This window comes from Sprattus sprattus (genome assembly GCF_963457725.1).
Source record: "Sprattus sprattus genome assembly, chromosome: 5".
NCBI classification, from domain to species: Eukaryota; Metazoa; Chordata; class Actinopteri; order Clupeiformes; family Clupeidae; genus Sprattus; species Sprattus sprattus.
Window position 1 is genome coordinate 34,110,617 of NC_137924.1, and position 19,175 is coordinate 34,129,791.

General features: G+C 41.9%; 1 protein-coding gene across 1 annotated transcript in view; it reads left to right on the top strand.

The window, feature by feature from the left end:
* tnfrsfa (tumor necrosis factor receptor superfamily, member a) overlaps positions 1-19,175 on the top strand; it is a 45,365-nt gene that overhangs the window by 9,938 nt on the left and 16,252 nt on the right. The window contains exons 2-3 of the mRNA XM_080838210.1: positions 15,515-15,659; positions 18,264-18,395. Of these exons, the coding sequence (XP_080694336.1) occupies positions 15,515-15,659; positions 18,264-18,395 (277 nt within the window). The remainder of the gene's footprint in view (positions 1-15,514; positions 15,660-18,263; positions 18,396-19,175) is intronic.

Genomic DNA, 19,175 nt, shown 5'->3' on the forward strand with positions numbered 1-19,175 from the left:
GTGTCTGTGACATTCAAATGATTAAGACTTTTCTCTGACTTAGCCTATCTAGCCTTCAGAAAAGGCTAGGCTGCTGACATCCACGGTTATGTGTGCTAACAATTGAGCCATGGTCATCCGAGTACGGATCTACTCAAGTACGCCAAACCAGTGCTTGTTTTAAGAGAAAAAATAGATCAATCTTTAGGGACTTAAGTGGCATTATTGGTCATTGTTCATACTATATTACATTGAAAAACACTGAATAGCATGATGTGGTGAAATGCTGAACACTCCCCATGATCAGTGGGGTAGACCCATTTAGGGTCCCAGCCTGTGCTCTCGTCCTCCACTCTCCTCTCTTTCTGCCCTCTCTCCTACTCTACTCACCTCGACTACTCCTCCCTGTCAACTTGTCTAATGAGGCGATCTTTGAGAATGAGAAACGTTAGATAACTCTCACAGCACAAATATTGCATCACGCAAATTTGTATTAAAAAATAAATAATGATAATTACATCTTGTGTTAGCTACCACTAACGTTACATACTTTAGTCCCGGAAAACATTTCTCATTTGTTATCTTCCTTATCGACATCAGGCATGTTTCTTTACTTAAAGAAATAACTTAACAAACTCATCTGAAAAAATCAGGAATTTTTAATACAGCTCCACTTCCTGTTTCCAACATTTCAATTAAGTTTAAGTTTAATTGACCAAAGATTAGCCAGGAAACAAGCTCTTTTCCTGGTTTTGAATTCGATAGGCTGGACAAAAATAAGAAATCCATCGGATACATTTTGTGAGGCTTGCTCTGAAGATCATCTGTAGCAAACTTGGTATATAAATGTATTGTATTGCTGACCATTTCATTGTTTCATGGTTTATTTTTGACACTGGAGAAAGATTTTAAGTATTTTTTGCGTGCTTTGCTTAAATGCTTATAGCCTAATTAGATCAAATATTGATTGTCTCGACCTTGGGTCTTCCCACAGTAGTACCAGAAATTCAATTCAATTTTATTTGTATAGCGCCATAACAATACAATTGCCTCTCGGCGCTTAACAGAGCCCAGAGCCTGAAACCCCTTAGTGCATGCACAACGGCAACAGGGGCAAGGAAAAACTCCCTGTTAGGCAGGAAGAAACCTTAAGCAGAACCACGGCACATAAGGGGGGACCCATCTGCTTGAGGTCGGCCGGGTGGAGACAGGAAGGTGGGCCGGGGGGAAGGGGGGAAGGGGGGAAGGGGAAGGGTTGTGTGGCAGAAGGGGAAAGGAAGCAACAGGGGCAATACACAGCCAGCATTTGGTCACTGGACATATGTATACATACATCTGGTGGTAAATACATGATACAGACAAGACCAGATTACTGTGCCAATAGGGTTACTGTTACAGGGGTAAGGGATGTAGGGACAGAGAAACATTTCGGTGGAGGCGATAATGTATATTGTATATAAAGGCTAGCATAGGGTATTGGGTAGAGAAGGTGTACGGCAAAGCAGTGGCGGTGGGTGCGGTTGGCCGAGGGTTTCTCTAGGTGGACCAGGTAGAGAGACTACGTGCAGAGTGGTGGGGGTGGGGAGGGATAGTTCCACTTCCATCAGCGATTGGAACACGCCTGGCTCCGGGGAGGCAGTGGACCTTGCAGGGGCCGCTTGTTGAAGGGGGGTAGTGGACATCTCGGACCATGGAGCTGCCGATGACCAGAGTGGTGGTCGTCACATCCAGCGGGAGAAGTCGTCGAGGGGATGATGACTATGTTGAGGGCCCAGGATGGGGAGCAGGGCGGCGTGGGCGATGCTGGTGTTGCTCTGGAGCCGGTCTGCAGGGGTGTTTCGGGGCGGGCTGAGGAGGGGAGTGATCAGGCCCAGGAGGCTCCTCCTGATCCATCTAACAAACAGGAAATGACGAATCAGTCTGCAGGTCTGTCAGTCGGGAATCAGCACAAACAAACACACAGATGAATCATTTCACCAACCAGGGACATGTCACCTGTGTGTCGGTTTGCCTGTTGCATATTGCGGTACTTAGATATTTTTAGTTTTTCTGGCATTGAGCATTTTGTTTTTTGTTGTGATCTGTTTGCCCTCCTATGGAGCGCTGAACTCGGCTTGGTCGAGATATGAGCCGGTTACCTGTTTTGCAGCTCATTTTTGAAGAGGAAGAATATTAGAAAGTTAGCTCTCAGGGTGCCTGCGCAGTTTCGCTACTTGTTCCCCAATATCATCCAATAAATCTGCTTGGCCCCCAAAAAGATTAACTTTATGCATAATAAGAAAACGTAGAAACACAATGGGAGACTACGTAACAATGACACAAAAGTGTGAGCACAAGGGTAAATAGGCCGTCCCTTGTCCCTTATCCGATGACCCAGTCTGATATTGTAGCTTGTCTGGCTTTTCTTTAAGGGATATGTTTTTTTTTTCTCAACTTTCACAGAGAGGAAAAAGGCACAGATCATATACCACAGCCTCTTTAAGGAGTTCTATGCTTACTTCTTTCACTTTGCAGACTAATAAAGGTCTGAAACTACACTTTCCCTCTTTTCTTTTCACTTTCACACAATGCTGCTATTTCCATCAGGACCCACTTCTCAGTAGGAACAGGAATGTAAACTCTTTTGGCTTTCCATTGTAGAGTGTGAAGGCACACAGGCTGAGCACATGGCCATTATCAGCATAGGAAGGGATAGAGAAAACTGATTTCCAGGTGATGTCACTGCCTGAGGCCTGACAGGTGCACGTGATGCATTTACCATCACTTCCATATGCCACTTGTTAGTCCTACATGAATCGTGACATCACAAAATTGTAAAGCAAAGCCAAGCATTGCATTATCCCCTCTCAGACTAGATTTCAAGAATCAACCACATCTCAGAGAAGCCTTTCTCTCCATGTCCCAGATGGAAACTAGAAATGTGGAGTATGTCAACATACCAGGTTTCAAAGGCACGTCTTCACCGCACCTTAGTGGCAGCGAAACAGACTTTTACAGTATTTTTAACCGCCAACAGCAACTCCTATATCCTTCATTGTACAGCCCCACAAAACTCTCTACACTGGTTTACATCTGGAGTGTGTGGAAGCATATGGGTGCACACACATCGCTGAAACCACGGCAAACATTTCACTCACACTCATAAATATGCATTGTTGTAAATCTCTGTTTTATTGCGTAATTGTTACGACAAATTACTGTTAAGTTGTCTTTTCATACTAAATGGATAAAAAAATTATGTTGCACAAGTAACCTGCCACCATTACATCTTCCTTGTTTTCTTAAGAAGTGTGCTTCCGTACCGGGACGAGTATATGATTTGGGCAGATAGGCGGGGAACATGGTTTTGCCCTCGCAAAATTGATTAATTAATTTGTAATGTTTTTAACGGTGAATGCGACCTGTAGGCCTAACTGTTGTTGACATTATTTTGAAGGCCTGACTGTAGTAGTACTACCAATGGCACCATTTTAACTTTAAACAACGTAAAATGCCTCCTAAAGAGTCATATCACCATGTGCTGTAGGCTTATAATGGTATTAGGGCTGAGTTCAGCGACCAGGATTTGTTGTGATTTTCTTTGATGAGAGCTTTGGGGTTGAGACCAAGGCGAGTTCTTGACTAGCATCCTCACGGTACGTTCACACACAGACAAAATTCGTCCCGCCCCTATTGGGAATGAATGGAGACGATGTTCGCCTGTTGAGCCCAGATTCGCCGCCGCCTGACTTTCAAAGTTGACGAACCTTTAACTTTATGCAAATGTTTACCAGGCGGTAACCAATCAGCTCGGCGTGTGTCAGAATTGGAGCTCGCCGTTCTGCAGAAGGGCGGGTGTAATCAAAACATTTCAAAGAAAATGGTGGAGCCTTGGAGGTCTGCTTCGGAAAATATTTGATGTGAATCAAGCTGAATACAGGTGTATATACGACTTTTATATGTCTACATCTACTCGGTTTGTTGTTTATAAACTATACGAACACTGTCAGGGCAAACTTAATATTGTAGGTCTTAAATTAAGCTCTCGACCGTTATTGTTAGCTTGGTGCTAACGCTTTCATTGAAGATCAATGTAGAAGCTAGCTGCTAATCCTGGGTCCCGGGAGTCTGTTTAACTGGAAATATTTTTATGTGAATAAAGGTGTTTACACGACTTTTATATGTCTACATCGACTCAGTTTGTTGTGTTTATACTATACGAACATTGTCAGGGCAAACTGAATATTGTAGGTCTTAAATGAAGCTCCTAACCGTTATGTTAGCTTGCTGCTAACTAGGGATGCACGATAATCAGGGATTAAAATTAACTTTTTTCACCACCGTCCCGGAACCGTCCCGAAAATCATTTTCAACCGTCCCGAAACGTCCCGGAACCGTCCCGAATTTTATGGAAAAAAAAAAAACTAAATTCGGTGCAAATTAATTCAAACAATGAATTCCATTAAGATTATACAAGAATAAAAACTGCTGCTGGCAATAGATTTAAATTCCAAAACTGTTTATTAACCCATTTAAGCCGGGAAAGCATTACCGCTGTTCTACCATTAAAGCCGGGAGCGCTGTTGCGTCATTCTACCTTTAAGGCCGGGAAAGCGTTTGTGTCGTTTTCTCTGTATAAGGGGGGTTTTTGCCCAAAGTGTCGGCCTCTGGGCCAATGAAATGCATCAGAATAGACATGTGATAGTGCCTCAAATGTTTTGCCATTAGTAGTTTAAAAAAAAAATCGTTGGCTTTCTCGCTTTGCTAAGTAACGTCTCCTCCGCGACAGCCAGGATTATAGCTCAAAGTAAATTAGGCAAGGAGTGAGTTGTGAGTACTGGTAGTTACAGAATATGGTTATCTGTAGTTGTTAACGATTGTTACTTGCTTAAATGTAGGTTTACTCGAGGTAAATGAAAGGGAATATGGTATCATAGAGGGCTATATTAACACTAAGCTAGCTTGCTATGTTGTTAAAACTTTCTCCAGTGAGCGAGTGTGAACGAGCGAATTATATCGACAACTCTATATTCTTTGCATTATTATATATTCTAGTATTTCAAAACAATAATCAGTCCCTATAGAATGTTGTTTATAATCAGTTAATGCTACTGAATCCTCGTTTGACTTTATTATAGTGAATGCTTTGGTTGCCTTCCATTTCAGCCCAGCATACAGTATTTATCAGTTGATAAATAAGATGTACTAAAAATTTGTTTTGTTTTTTATTTAAATTATTCCTGTTTTTTCCCTTTTAATGGAATATTTGACACTAAACTAGTTCATCTGTATCTCAGTGATAGTATCCTAATGAGCATAAAAATATCACTGGTATGTAAAAACTATATGGACAACAAAATAGTTATAATTGTTGATCAAAATCTTATTCCCTTCTGCTCATAATACAACAAGTAAACAACTCAGAGGTTGACACTGTCAGGTCCATTCTCCATCCATAGTGTCCAAATGAGCATTAAATATCCCTGGTATGTAAAAACTACACGGACAACAAAATAGATGTTAATCGTATTCCCTTCTGCTCATAATAAAACAAGTAAACAACTCAAAAGTTAAAACTTTCCCTATAAGAATTATATATTTATAATTATATAGTTATATACTTTATTTCACTTTGTTATATACTTTGTCATATAGCTTATTACATTTTTTCCTACTGTTTTGTGCTGATCCTGCACTTTTACATATTTTGTTTACTTTTGAGAAGGTGTAGGTAAATATTGTAAATATTTGTAAATACAAATTCAAATTCTCATGAAAGCCACAGGTGTAAGCTCTCAAATACTTTTTGAATTGTGTTCCTATCTGTTACAGGGGCTGAGAAATCAGTAATGTAGTAGGCGTTGACACAATTGCTGAATTTCTAGAAAAACTTCAGGTTTTGGGGGCTTTTCTGAAATCGCCTATAGGTTTTACAGGCATTTTTTCCAGGCGCTTTAGGCCTAAATGGGTTAAAACTCTCTCAATTGGTTTGGGTCATTTCTTAAAACTGAGATGACATTCCTATTCCTGAATCCCATTTAATACAATAATATGTCTTTTTCCACTCAGGAAGGAACTTCCTTTTTAATTTAATTTAATTTTAATATTTTCTTTTCATAAATATGTATTAAATTATTCCCCATAGTCCATTCTCTTGATTTCATAGCTTTCAGCGTTGTTTATTTATGTTAGAGCTTTCATCCAATCATATTTCAGCTATCATGTGTTACCAGGCTAATAGAAATCTTCCCTGAGGCCTTCAGAATTGAACGTGACACGTAAACCTTTGATTGGATACTGAGGCAGACCGGTGCAGTGCTTCAGTGCTCAGTTTAGTTGGCTAATGTGAAAACGACGTACATCGGTTGCAATGCTTATTATGCTAGTTGTTTCAATTGGTAAGACTAAATATAATTACATTAACCAACTCAAATAAACTAGTTTACACCAACTTGATAATTCCAGTTTTTGATACAATTACAACGCCATTTTCAAGACAGAACTTTCAAGAAAAACTGGATATCGTGAGGATAGGAAGTTTAATAAAACTGCTTTGCAGGTGGGACAATGCGATGTTTAGTGGACAAACTTGTTAAAGCTCACATAGGCTACTTTCGGTGGACTGAATAAAACTCTGTAGACTAATCCCTGAAAATCGCCTTTTATTTTTAAGTTGTGACAGTAATATCCAAGCGATCATATAACTGAGAGTTTACTACTCTTAATGTATTGTTAATACGGGTGTATTGATTTGAAATGCTCCGGAAATATTAATTAAGTCTGTTGTACTCGACTATGTTAAGGTGATGCAATGCTCACTTATACTGCCTTTCTGTATAAATATATAGTTCGAGAGCCATGGCGTCATAATGATGGTATTAAGAGGTGGATTCACTCAGTTTAACATCGTGTAGGACATCGCTGAAGGCCTGGTCGTGAAATGCACGGATCGCCACTGTTGTCACTAATAGAACACGTGAGGCGCGAGTCCATTTCAAGTCAAGTCAGATGTATTGTCAGTGTCTAATGTCTTCATTCAAGGACATTGAAATTGCGTTTCTTTTCCGTTTAAATGAGTTGCAAGTGCAATAAAAAACGGGCTGAAATTCTTGTCGTCCCGACGTCGTCCCAAATTAAATTGTTGATCGTCCCAATGACAATTTAATACGGCCCCGGGACGACGGGACGACGTTAATTTTAATCCCTGACGATAATATCGGCAAGACATCGGTATCGGCAGATATCGGCTTCAAAACTTAATTATCGGTATCTGCAGATATGAAACATTTCTGCCGATATACCTGGCCGATAAGTTGACGTGTAAATTATGCGCACGCGAAGCAAATGTTTATGAGCGTCGGCTGTGTGGCAGTAGCCTACTTCACAGTATCAGAGGATGATGACAAAATGCCTATTTGTCAGAAAACTTTTCAGGAGAAGGAGGAGGAGATGCAGCTTGGTCATAACGTAGGTTGCATGCATAGATGCAGACCACCCGCGTGCCACGCTTTACAACATTACCTGTCGCGCTAATAGACATTAATAAGTTACGAAGTAACACTAGCTTGTTAGCTTGCATGCTAATTGACACCAGAGAAGTTGATGATACCTCTTTTGACCCGATGTGAAACGTTATGTCACAAGCCCACGCTATCTGTACATGGCTCACTTTTGCATTTATGGAATTTATACAGCTAACTTGGCAATAACGTTACATAGATTAGTCTAGAAATCCTAGAAGGGACGTTATTAAACTGTAAGTCAGTGAACCAAGGTTAGCTTGCAAAGTTAGCCAAGCTGCATTTCCAGAGTGTAGTTGTTCAAGTTCAAGGAGGTACTGTTCAAGTATGAAAAATGTGACGTGAAAATATAAATAAATCTGCCATATTTTAAACCATTTCAGTTTCATGAGTGAATGTCTATTTCTAAAATGATACAAATCAAGTCTGTAATGTCCTGTATTTACAGCAATACCCTAGCATAATAACAGATTCATTCTAGTACAGGAGAGACTTTTCAATAATTAAAAAGCTGAGGTGTATATATCGGTATCGGCATCGGCAATCGGCCAAAATGAGCTAGTAAATATCGGCATATCGGATATCGACTAAAATTCAATATCGTGCATCCCTACTGCTAACGCTTTGATTGAAGATGAATGAAGAAGCTAGCTGCTAAAATGCTATTAGCGCTGCAATGCAGCCGAACTTGCTACTTGACACTCACTACATGACAGCCAAACTGATTTTGCTGACCACGCCCCCCTAGGCGGAATACCGCCTGCGAAAATTCGTGGCTAGTGTGAACGCCTCGTCAGAATTGTGAGAGCAAGGCAAGTTTTTGACTAGCATCCCCAGAAGTGTGAGAGCAAGGCGAGTTCTTCACTAGCATCCCCAGAAGTGTGAGAGCAAGGCGAGTTCTTCACTAGCATCCTCAGAAGTGTGAGGTGGTTTCTCTACACTATTTAGGGACATTTGTCCTTAGCTGTACTACTGGCTGCACATATACAGCTGTTTTGTAAAAAAAAAAAATTGTTTCTAAAATACTATTAGTCTTTTTTTTTTTTTTTTTTCCCTTCTTTGTTTTGGCACCTGGTGGAGGGTGAATACATACAAGCAACAGAATGTTGTCTGCCTGCTGCCTTTTTGTGCCTGCCCAAAAAGCCTCTTGACACTTTACCCTTTGTCAGGAACTTTTATTGTGTTTCATGGTGTGATGGTGGATATCAGAAGTCTTGGTATTAGGTGCATAGAGAGTTTTATTTTCACTTTCAGTTTTTGGATGTATGTTTTTGATAGGCTACTAGTTGGTTACTTTTAGTAGCAGTCATTGCTTGAATTAGTTCAATTAAAGATTACAGAAATACATACAGTAGGTAAGAGGGGGAGGGAGCAGTCACTCCACCCAGCCTTGAACCCAGGTCAACAGAGTACCAAACTGCACCCTGACCGCAATGCCAGGCTGGTAGGTTGGTATGACGGCCAGAGGGCATACTCCACCATAGAGACGGCACTCTGTCACACTGTCTTCCCCTTCAGGAAGCGCTCCCATTTGCTTCTCACACACAGGCTGGGATTCCTCACACACAGGCTGGCATTCCTTACACTGAGGTCACCCTGATTTGGGGGTCCCTCATACGGCTAATGCACTGGGCACACCACTGATAGCTTCACGGCAAGCCATCACACTTCTCACACCATATGCAGCCAAGGGAGAGAGCAGGTCTACAGGGTGCCAAACCCTGAGCACACCTCCAAAGGGCCAGGCTCATTGATATGGCAGTGATAGAGTGCATACTCAAATGTAGTGAAGGCACTCTGTCACACTAACATTACAGTAGCCAAACTCTATTTCTCTCTGGGATTCTCTCTTCTCCTTCTCTTCTCCCTTCCCATCTGCCTTTCCCCCCTTTCATTTCTCTATTATTTAATGCTGGTAGAAAAATCGGAACACTTCATTTAGGTGGCATATCAGAAAGGGGGACCACCAGTGGTCTATCCGGGGGGAACTACTTTTAGGTGTGAAAAGTATGAAGTTGCAGACAGGAAGGCCTAGCCATTCACTCCAAATACTACTGAGCCTGATGCCCATTTGGCATGGGTACAAAGGGAAAGAGACTGAGATGGAAAACATACAACGACGATGTCAATTTCAACAAGGGCATGAAATAAAACCCCACGGAAATCTTCTGACCTACACTGCAGGTGTCTTTACACACACACACACACACACACACACACACACACACAGTGTCTTTTCACACACTCTGTAGTCTCCACACACACACTGACTCCTTCATAGACACAGAGACCTGACTACTTAGGCAGTAGTAAGTCAGTTTTACTAAGTTATGGATGGAAGGCCAAGACCTATTCACATTCAGAATCATTGTGCACAATATCACAAGCTACCAACATCTTGCCCCATTACAGCCACCATAAACTGGTGTGGATCTGTTTGGCCTGGGGTAACATACTACCCACTTATGTGTAGAATTTGCATTGCAGTCCTGGCTGTCACAGGTCTACAATGAAGAAGTCTATTTTATACTGATAATCAGGTTTATAATTAGTGGCATAGTAGCATGCAACTGGTATGACTCCTAAAGCTTAACATGGTTGAAATTACAAAACTCTGGCCGGACTGCAGTGTTGATCTATGCAGGAAGCTTCTTAGACCTTGGAAGTGAACTGTCTTAAGATTGACCCCAAGCAGTATAGCTATATCCTATGGAGCTTTGGTAATGTTTCTTGTTTGCTTTTTCCCTTGCTAATGTCAGCCCTCCCTCTCTCCACACACCTCTACCATTCCCTCCATTTCACTCTCTCTCTCACTATTTCTGTGATAATGGAAGGCACATGAGTAGTGTACTGCAGTGATTGGGGTAATGACCAGCAGAGTGTCTCTCCTTATCAGACAGCTGAACATTGAAATAATCTGCAGAACTCTTGGCCAGAATGCCTTAGAAGGGTAACATTGAAGGACCTCTCATACTTTTGCATGCATACAGCTACAGATATTTCCCACCAAGATATGACGATCACTCCCAATAACACTGATTTGTTTCAAATTCTGGATTTGAATTAGACTTTTTCTGGCATCAGTTATTTGACTTAAGAAATAACACCCCATATTTGATTTTTTTTGTTTCCATTACTTTTTTTGTGTGTCCTCTGAGGCTGGGACGTTGAACAGATCAGTGCACCCGACCACAGCTCATCTTGAGGGCTTCATTTGCTTTATGCTGCTAGCTAGCTATTCTAAGTGTATCCAGGGTTTGCAAAAACTAAGTGAAGTGCTTTGGCAAATATCATAGTGAGTGTGTGTGGGGGGGGGGGGGGGGATGAGATGGGGGGCGGGCCAGTTCTATTTTAGAGAGACTCCCATATCATAGTGACGAGAGACTGTTAAGGAAGCTCATTCGCAGTCACTCAGGCATGATGTTTCTGACGTACAAGAACAATAACAAGTCGTGGGAGTTGTTTTTTTGCAGAGTTTTTGGGTCGGTAGACATGCCAGATACCTAAATTAACGTGTAGAAGTAGAGATGCACCGATTGCAAAATTCTTGGCCCATACCGATTTCCGGTTTTTAAGGAGGTCTGACCTGCCAAAACCGGTTTTTCCGATACCGATTTTCTAAGAAATAATTATAATCATATAATAGACACCATATTTGTTTGGCGTGAGTACCCTTCTCCCAGACAACATGTTGCTTATATAACTGCAATTAAAACCACAACTAGTGGTAGGCTATATGCTATCATAACTCCCCTTTTCAAGAACACTGACATTCAGTCCAGTTTACAGGTCAATAACTAGGATAAAACTAAAATAAATACAAACAAAAGATAGAGTGCACTATTATGTACTGAAAATAAACTGGTTCTCAAAGTAAATTGCACATTTCAGGCCTTTGACCTCTCTAAATAAAAAAGTGCATCATAATATGGGATAAAAAAAAAACATCAATACAAACAGGTAGCTTTAGGTTGTGATGAAAGTACTCCATCCCACTCCCAATGCAATCACTTAACCATCAATGGCAGGTTCTTCTTCACAAACAGAAGCATCTCTGCCTTCTCACCAGAAAGCCTGTTTCTTTTCTCATCTATGACATTACTAGCCAAGCTAAAAAAGCGCTCGCTGTCGACGCTTGTACATGGAGCAGAGAGGTAGGCTTGGGCAAGTGCAGGGTAGTGTGTTTTGTTTTCATGCCAGCGTTTTTTACATCCTAACGTTAACGTTACTCGACTACTCTCAGTAGAGTGACAGACGACAGACGAATGACAGACGTTAATTTGTGAAAATAGCGATCTTTTTCTAACAAACATATTCTACTCAACTGTAAGGAATATTATTCTGCATAATGATCGGCTAAATATCCCGATGTGTTTCACATTTTTTAATAGTTATTTGCGAAGATATCCATATATTTGTAAACGTCTTTTTCTGCACTGGCAGCCACATGTGTAGCATTCCATAATGGGACTAGTGGCAACGGGATTTCTGTTAGGGGAGTTGCCATGGTAATGGGTTGACTTGTTGTGGTTATTCTGAGCACGAGTGAAATACGCTTTTATTAAACGGAGAGCTACTTATCCAAAGAGATATTTTCTCAGTGTGAGTTCTTGAGAGAGCCCTAACACGGACGCTACACATGTCTTATTTTTGACTTGCAAGCATTACAAGCAGCGTGTTTTGGGTCGTCCTGGCACACAGTCAAATAAGTCCAAATCAGCTACATGTTTTCTTCCCGAGTCTTGCTAGTTTTTAGCTGTTTTGCTCTGGGCGCCTTGAGCTGCTACGCACCGCGCATGCGGGTCAGTTTGATCGGCCGAAAACCGGAAATTACGACAGTGACCGGCCGGTCACCGATTGTGGCCGGTTGGATATAAAACCGGCTTTTTTAATCGGCGGCCGATTGATCGGTGCATCTCTATGTAGAAGCACTAAAAAGGTGAAATGTTCATAATATGTTAAGCAGGTTAATGGATACTCTCCTAGTGTTGCCATCACTGCGGAAGGACACGACCATGGCCTAAATGGCCCTGTTGTAAAAAATAGTTTTCCAGCTTTAAGAGCTAACTTAACAAGTCCTTCTTTCTGGCATTGTTTACTGACCACCTAAGACTAATGATATCTCAGGAATCGTAAGGGTGAGAACAAAATATTTTTCCTCTCATTCCTTGAAAGCTCCTGAGTCTAAAACACCCATTCCCGCCTCATTTTTACCAGCCAAATATTCCAATCATTTTCGAAACAATCAAACTGTAAAGTAAAATGAACTCCTCAAAGGCCATTCTTCTTTGGGCTGCAGTGCGATAGTCCGTCGTATCGTCTCTTCCTTACCACTGCTGACAGCACACTAGGCTACTAAGTATGTGCAGACGGATGTTATTGACATGGGTCACTGATCTGTTGTTGATTGGTATGCTGTTTCTGCTGCAAGGAATTGTGGGGCGTTACTATCTCCTTTCCTTTCATTAAGGATTCTCCAGTGCTCCCTATGCTAAAGGAGGTACGAAAGGGGGGGTTGAAACATTTAGAGAATTCAACCAGCTCTTATCATGATCGCCACTTAGATACTTCCGGATCATTTCCCTCAGCTCAGGAACTTTCCTAAGAAAAAAAAGACTACCGAACGGGGCTGTGGTGTACTTCATAAATTTACAGACCAATGACTCTATCGGATATTTGATTTTTCAATCTATGAAACCATGATAACTTGGCTTCACTGCCAATTTAAAGACAAACAACATACATTGTGTTGAAATTCTTCTTGACCCAATTTATGCCTACACTAGCCTTGTAACTGACAAACTATTTCAGATGTTCCCCTCCTGAGGTCCACTGCATCGTGTTAAAATTAGATACATTTTGTCTGGAATCTCAAATCCAATCTTTGCATCACATTATCCAGGTAACGCGATAATGGCGTTGCCTTAAACCTTAAAGGCTTTAACCTTTAAACCGGAAATCCATGTTGGATTTAGATAATATCTGAGATCAAAGATGAAAAAACTAAACAATTAGAGCCTTAACTAGACACTAAAGCTCATTAACCATTGTGTAACCTTGTGCCTTTTCTTTATTTTTAGGATCATTTTGTCATGGATGAAATTCTTTTTTCACCAGACATGCAAAGTCTGAAATATTATATCATGGTCCCTTATACACTTAATGGAGAGCTAGGTATACACTAGAGGGCTAAAGCCAGCCAACACTGGAGTTAACAGGCTAGCTTAACACAGTTTTGTTATCGCCAAAAGAATACGGCAACAAGTCAGCTTCTCTGTTACTTTGTGTGTTGTTAACTTACTGTTGTTGTTTCCTTGTTGTCCTCCGGCTCTTTTTTTGTTCAGCATCAGTTAGACAACTTGCTAGACAACCTTCAGCACCTCGAGAAGGCCCATTCCTAAAAGCATAGCGAACGATGAAATGTTCATCGGTTAAAAATACAGATTGGGTTCGATTGATATATCAGCCACTTTTTCTCGTTTTTTCTTGCAGAAAAAGTTATATTTTATTCCTTCTTTCCATTATAGCCTTCTTAAATGGTCTAACATTAATTTGCACAGACTCCTATGGTAACCTTAACTATAGGCTAACGTTTGAAGACACTAAGGTGGCTACCTAATTAATGTTAGCTTCATCCCTATCGTTATGACCCTGGTCAATACCATCGTTGGTGACATTCATTTGCCTTTTTCTGCATTTTTAGTTTTCATTTTCTATGTTGTTTTCAAAACCAGTACGTTGTAGCCTAGGTCATTTAGAAGGCCAATATTAACTTTGTTAAATAACTCGCACTAGTGAGCCTAAATATTTGTTCACGTTCGAACACCCGTTTGGATTTTTGCATTGTGAAATGGTCAAACTTTTAGAGCCATGTCAGCTAAGTGCTTTTTTGCGCGCCTCCAGTTCTGCGAATTTAAGAGATCTATTCTCCCCTAAGCTTTCCAGTCCACCAACAGCGTTCAGAGAGAAGGTGGGGCCATGGAAAGTTGGATTGATTTAAAATACATGAAAACGCACACCCTTGTTTATTTGAGCTGTTTGGAAAACATGGAGCATGGAGCTTCAAATGAAATAATTTATTTCTATCACATAAACCCAACAATCAAGAAATTAGACCAAACAACCGACATGTTTAAGATGTATTGGAGGTGTAGGGATTCATGATTTTAAAAGCACTGTTGAAGAAGGGTTGTCACAAAATGTATTTTCCAATGTCCCAGCTTAAGATAATGTTTTTTCCTGTAAACCCCTTTCCTGTTCTGCTCCTCTGTCCTTGCTGCTGCTGCCATACCTAGTCCACCTCCTCCTCTTCTATCCACTTCCCCACCCTGCCCATGTTTCTATTCATTACTCCTGTATACCACTCTCATCTGCTTTTCTACACAGATGTTCACATCAGATGTTTCAAATTAAGTCCTAGATTGCTAACACAAGGCTGCTCATGAGAACTGTGACTGCCTCACTGTGTGTGTGTGTGTGTGTGTGTGTTTGTGTGTTGCTCTCATGTGGGTGTGTTGACTGGATGTGTGTGTGTACTTGTGTGTGTGTTTGTGTGTTGCTATCATGTGGGTGTGTTGACTGTATGTGTGTGTGTGAGCTTGATCTAGCTGTTACTTGTTGTTTGCGCACCACTGGAAAGTGTTTAATTTATGGTATGAGTATATGCAATCTGAACAAGGTCTCTTTCCTCCCCTCTCATTCTCTCTACTCCCCTCTCCTTCTCTCTTTCCTCCCCTCTCCTTATCTCTTTCCTCTCCTCTCCTTCTCTCTTGACTCCCCTCTCCTTCTCTCTTGACTCTCCTCACTTCTCTCTTGACTCTCCTCTTCTTCTCTCTTGACTCTCCTCTCCTTCTCTCTTTCCTCCCCTCTCCTTCTCTCTTTCCTCCCCTATCCTTCTCTCTTGACTCTCCTCTTCTTCTCTCTTTCCTCCCCTATCCTTTTCTCTTGACTCTCCTCTTCTTCTCTCTTTCCTCTCCTCTCTTTCTCTCTTGACTCCCCTCTCCTTCTCTATTGACTCCCCTCTCCTTATCTCTTAGGCCCTTCCTATTGTCCTGCTCCTCGTTCTTGGCATTGCCAGTGGCAGCCCTGAGCTGCCCCAGAACCTGACGGTGAAACAGAGTAAATGTCTGGAGGATCAACAGTACCCTGCAGCAGGCTTGTGCTGTCTCAACTGTGCAGCAGGTGAGTGCTCTGATCTGACCTGGGCCTGAGACTCAGTACCCTGCAGCAGGCTTGTGCTGTCTCAACTGTGCAGCATGTGAGTGCTCTGACCTGACCTGGGCCTGAGACTCAGCAGAGAACAGGGAAGCGGAGGGGTTGGAGGGGGTGCACATAGACAAGAGATCTGAGCAAAGCCTGATTAGTGTTCAGAGTTGCAGAGATGCAATGGTGCAGCATTTATTTAATTGATTTCCGTTTATATGTTTATCTTAATTACCGTATTTTCCGGGCTATACGTCGCTCCCGAGTATTAGTCGCATCAGTCAAAAAATGCTCCATGACGAGGAAAAAAACATATATAGGTAGCATCGGTGTATAAGTCGCATTTATTTTTAAACATTTAAAACAGAACGTTTAGACGTCTGGAGAGACTGAATAAAATTGCAATAGCAATATAGGCTATATATAAACATAACAAGCCAAAAAGTTCCCGACTTCAGTCTGCATCACCAAATCCATCGAAATCTTCGTTCTCGGTGTCGCTTCTGAACAATTCCGCCATCTCCGGAGGAAGATGAAGCGCCGTCTCCTCTTCTGCTGGGCTGTCATCAGACTCACCATCAGCGTCAGTTCCATTTAGTGCGGCCTTTCTGAATCCTGACAGGATGGTTTCGGTTGTCACTGAAGTCCACGCTTTGTCGATCCATCCGACAACTTGCTGGAAGGTTGCATGTCGCATCCTCCCGGTTGCCGTGAAGCTGTGCTCTCCATCCACCATCCACGTCTCCCACAGGTGACGTAAGACAGCCTTAAAACTGCGGTTCACTGAGATGTCGAGTGGCTGGAGTATTTTAGTTAAGCCTCCAGGTATGATGGCAGGTATGGAGTTGCAAGCTTTGATTTTGTTTTTAATTTGTGCTGTTGTGTGTGCTCGCATACTGTCCATCACAAGTAGGGCTTTGCGTGTTTTAAAGAAGCCATCGGGACGTTTAGAGAAGCACTTTGTTAACCACAAGTTCATCTTTTCTTCATCCATCCACCCTTTCTGGTTTGTGGTCACGACAACAGTGGAGGGGAATTCAGTTTTCGGCATGGTCTTCCGTTTGAAAATGACCATCGGTGGCAACTTTGAACCATCTCCACAGCATGCGAGGACCACCATGAAGTGCAACCTCTCATGACCTGTTGTCACTATGCTCACACTTTTTTGCCCCTTCTCTTCAACACTTCGATTCATGGGGATGTCAAACGTGAGGGGGACCTCGTCCATGTTAACTATATGGTCCGGTAACACATTGTGTGTATTTACCTGCTTTTCAATGAAAGCACGGAAACTGTCAATCTGGGCTTGAAAGTTCGGTGGCAGTTTCTGACACACCGTGGTCCGTGCTCTGATAGACAGGTGGTTGCGTTGCATGAAGCGATAGCACCAAGATGGACCGCCAGCAAAATCAGTGATATTCATCTCCTTGGCAACTACCTGGGCATGGAGACGCAACTGCACCGTTGATAAGCCCCGGCCAGCAGCACGCTGTTCAATGACCCATCTGTGGACTCGTTCCTCCAGCTCTGGCCATCGGGCTTTCAGCCCCCGGTTAGCTTTCTTTGTTTTTTTTGTTAGAGTTTCCTCGGCTTTTCGCCAGTCCCGGACAAGTTTTTCCACTCACCCCAAACTTTCTTTCTGTTGCTCAATTGCCGTTTTCGGCTGCATACTTTATAATCTGCAGTTTAAATTGTGCAGTATAGCTTTTTCTTTTTGGCGGCATTTTATTTTGTGTTCTCTTTTGTTTTGTCTACGGTCTAGTTTATTTATAATTTATTCGGTGGTGCAGTAGGCTTGCAGCGTTCAGTTGTAGGCCTAATGAATGACGGTGCCATCTTGCGGCCGAAGATTATGTACGCACAATTTTGGCATATAAGTCGCTTCGAAATATAAGTCGCAGGGCAAGCCAAACTACAAAAAATGCGACTTATAGTCCGGAAAATATGGTATGTGTCTTTATTTGCTTGAGTTTTTACTTATTTTTGTGTCAATGTTTAGGTCCACATTGGCTCTGTTAAGTTATTTTGTCTTCCGTTTCTGTTTATTATGTTGCCTGGTTACATGTACTTTTTTTCATTTATCTTCTTGTTTATCTTGTTGTTTTTCCATAGTTGTACACAGGGTCTGGGACTTAAAAGTTCAATGAACCATGTTTCTCCCCCTTGCTTGTTTTTGTCACTGCCATGCATCCGGCTCCCCTGGCTAGCAAAGCTAGCCTTACAACAGCAACTCTGAACATTGAGAAATTAAAAACTTCCAAATGAAAAGGGACCTGACCTAAATCAATGAATGTAGAAAGCATGGGGAAAGTATGCTCAGTCAAAAGTGAAGCCACCATAAGGAACTTAACAATATAGTCAATTCTGAGCAGACCTAAGTTATTTCCTGTTTACTTGGCATGCTCCGGCTGCATACAGCACTTACTGTGCTGACTAGCCTCATTATTTCATTACGTGAGTGCATGATGCATACTCTCTACGCTTTTACAGTCATTGGACATGACTCATGCTGAGGTTCAATACAGTATGCATACTATGATACTATGATTATAATTCAGCTGGATTGTGACTGCTTCCCCACAGGGACATTTGTGAGTAAGCCCTGCACTCAAAACCTCCAGCAGGGAACCTGCTCCTCCTGTGAACATGGCCGCTCCTACACCGAGCACCCCAATGGCATGGACCGCTGCTTACAGTGCACTCAGTGCCGCATGGGTAATGTAGTCCTCTGTTAAGAGAGTTATTCAAACCAAACATTCTCCATTTCAATTCTCCATGTGCTATTAAGCTGCTTAAATGCATTCCTACCTTCAGTCCTGCACTCTGAAATGTAAGACATTTTCATGTACTATTAGATTGATTTGTATGATCTGATTTGTCATGTGAGGCTGTTCTACTGTAACTGTCTCAAATATATTCAAAGTGTATGAGGCAGATTCTCCCAGGGGCAAGTGGTCTAAGCCCAGCCCAGTGGCCTGAGCATAACTCTTCTGTGTTGTACACAGTGATGATCCTTCCGTGACACATCTCTCCCAGAGAAACTTCTGTTTCAGAGATGTTGAAGAAAGCCTGAATAGACCCAAGTTTAGAATTTCCTGTCCTAGTTGTCTTTGACCTGTGGGAATGTGATCTGCTCATGTTCTATTGCCAGGGTGTGGTTATCTTGTGTTCTTTTTGTTTCATGTGTTCTCTCTCTCCCTCTCCCTCTCCCTCTCTCTCTCTCTCTCTCTCTCTCTCTCTGTCTGTCTGTGTGTGTGTGTAAAAGACACAGTGAGTGGAGGGTGTGTCCTTGTCCCTGTGAATTTGAAGAGCTTAATTCCACAGAGAGAGGGTTAGATTTCCCATAATGTCCAAAAGCCCACATGTCACATGAGTCTGCTGAGTCATTCAGGTCTTGTGTGAAGGAAAGGATCTGGCCTTTCTCTGGCCCTCACTTTGTCCTTCTGTCTGTCTCATTCTCTTTCCCTTTCTCTCTTTCTCTCTCTTTCTCTCTCT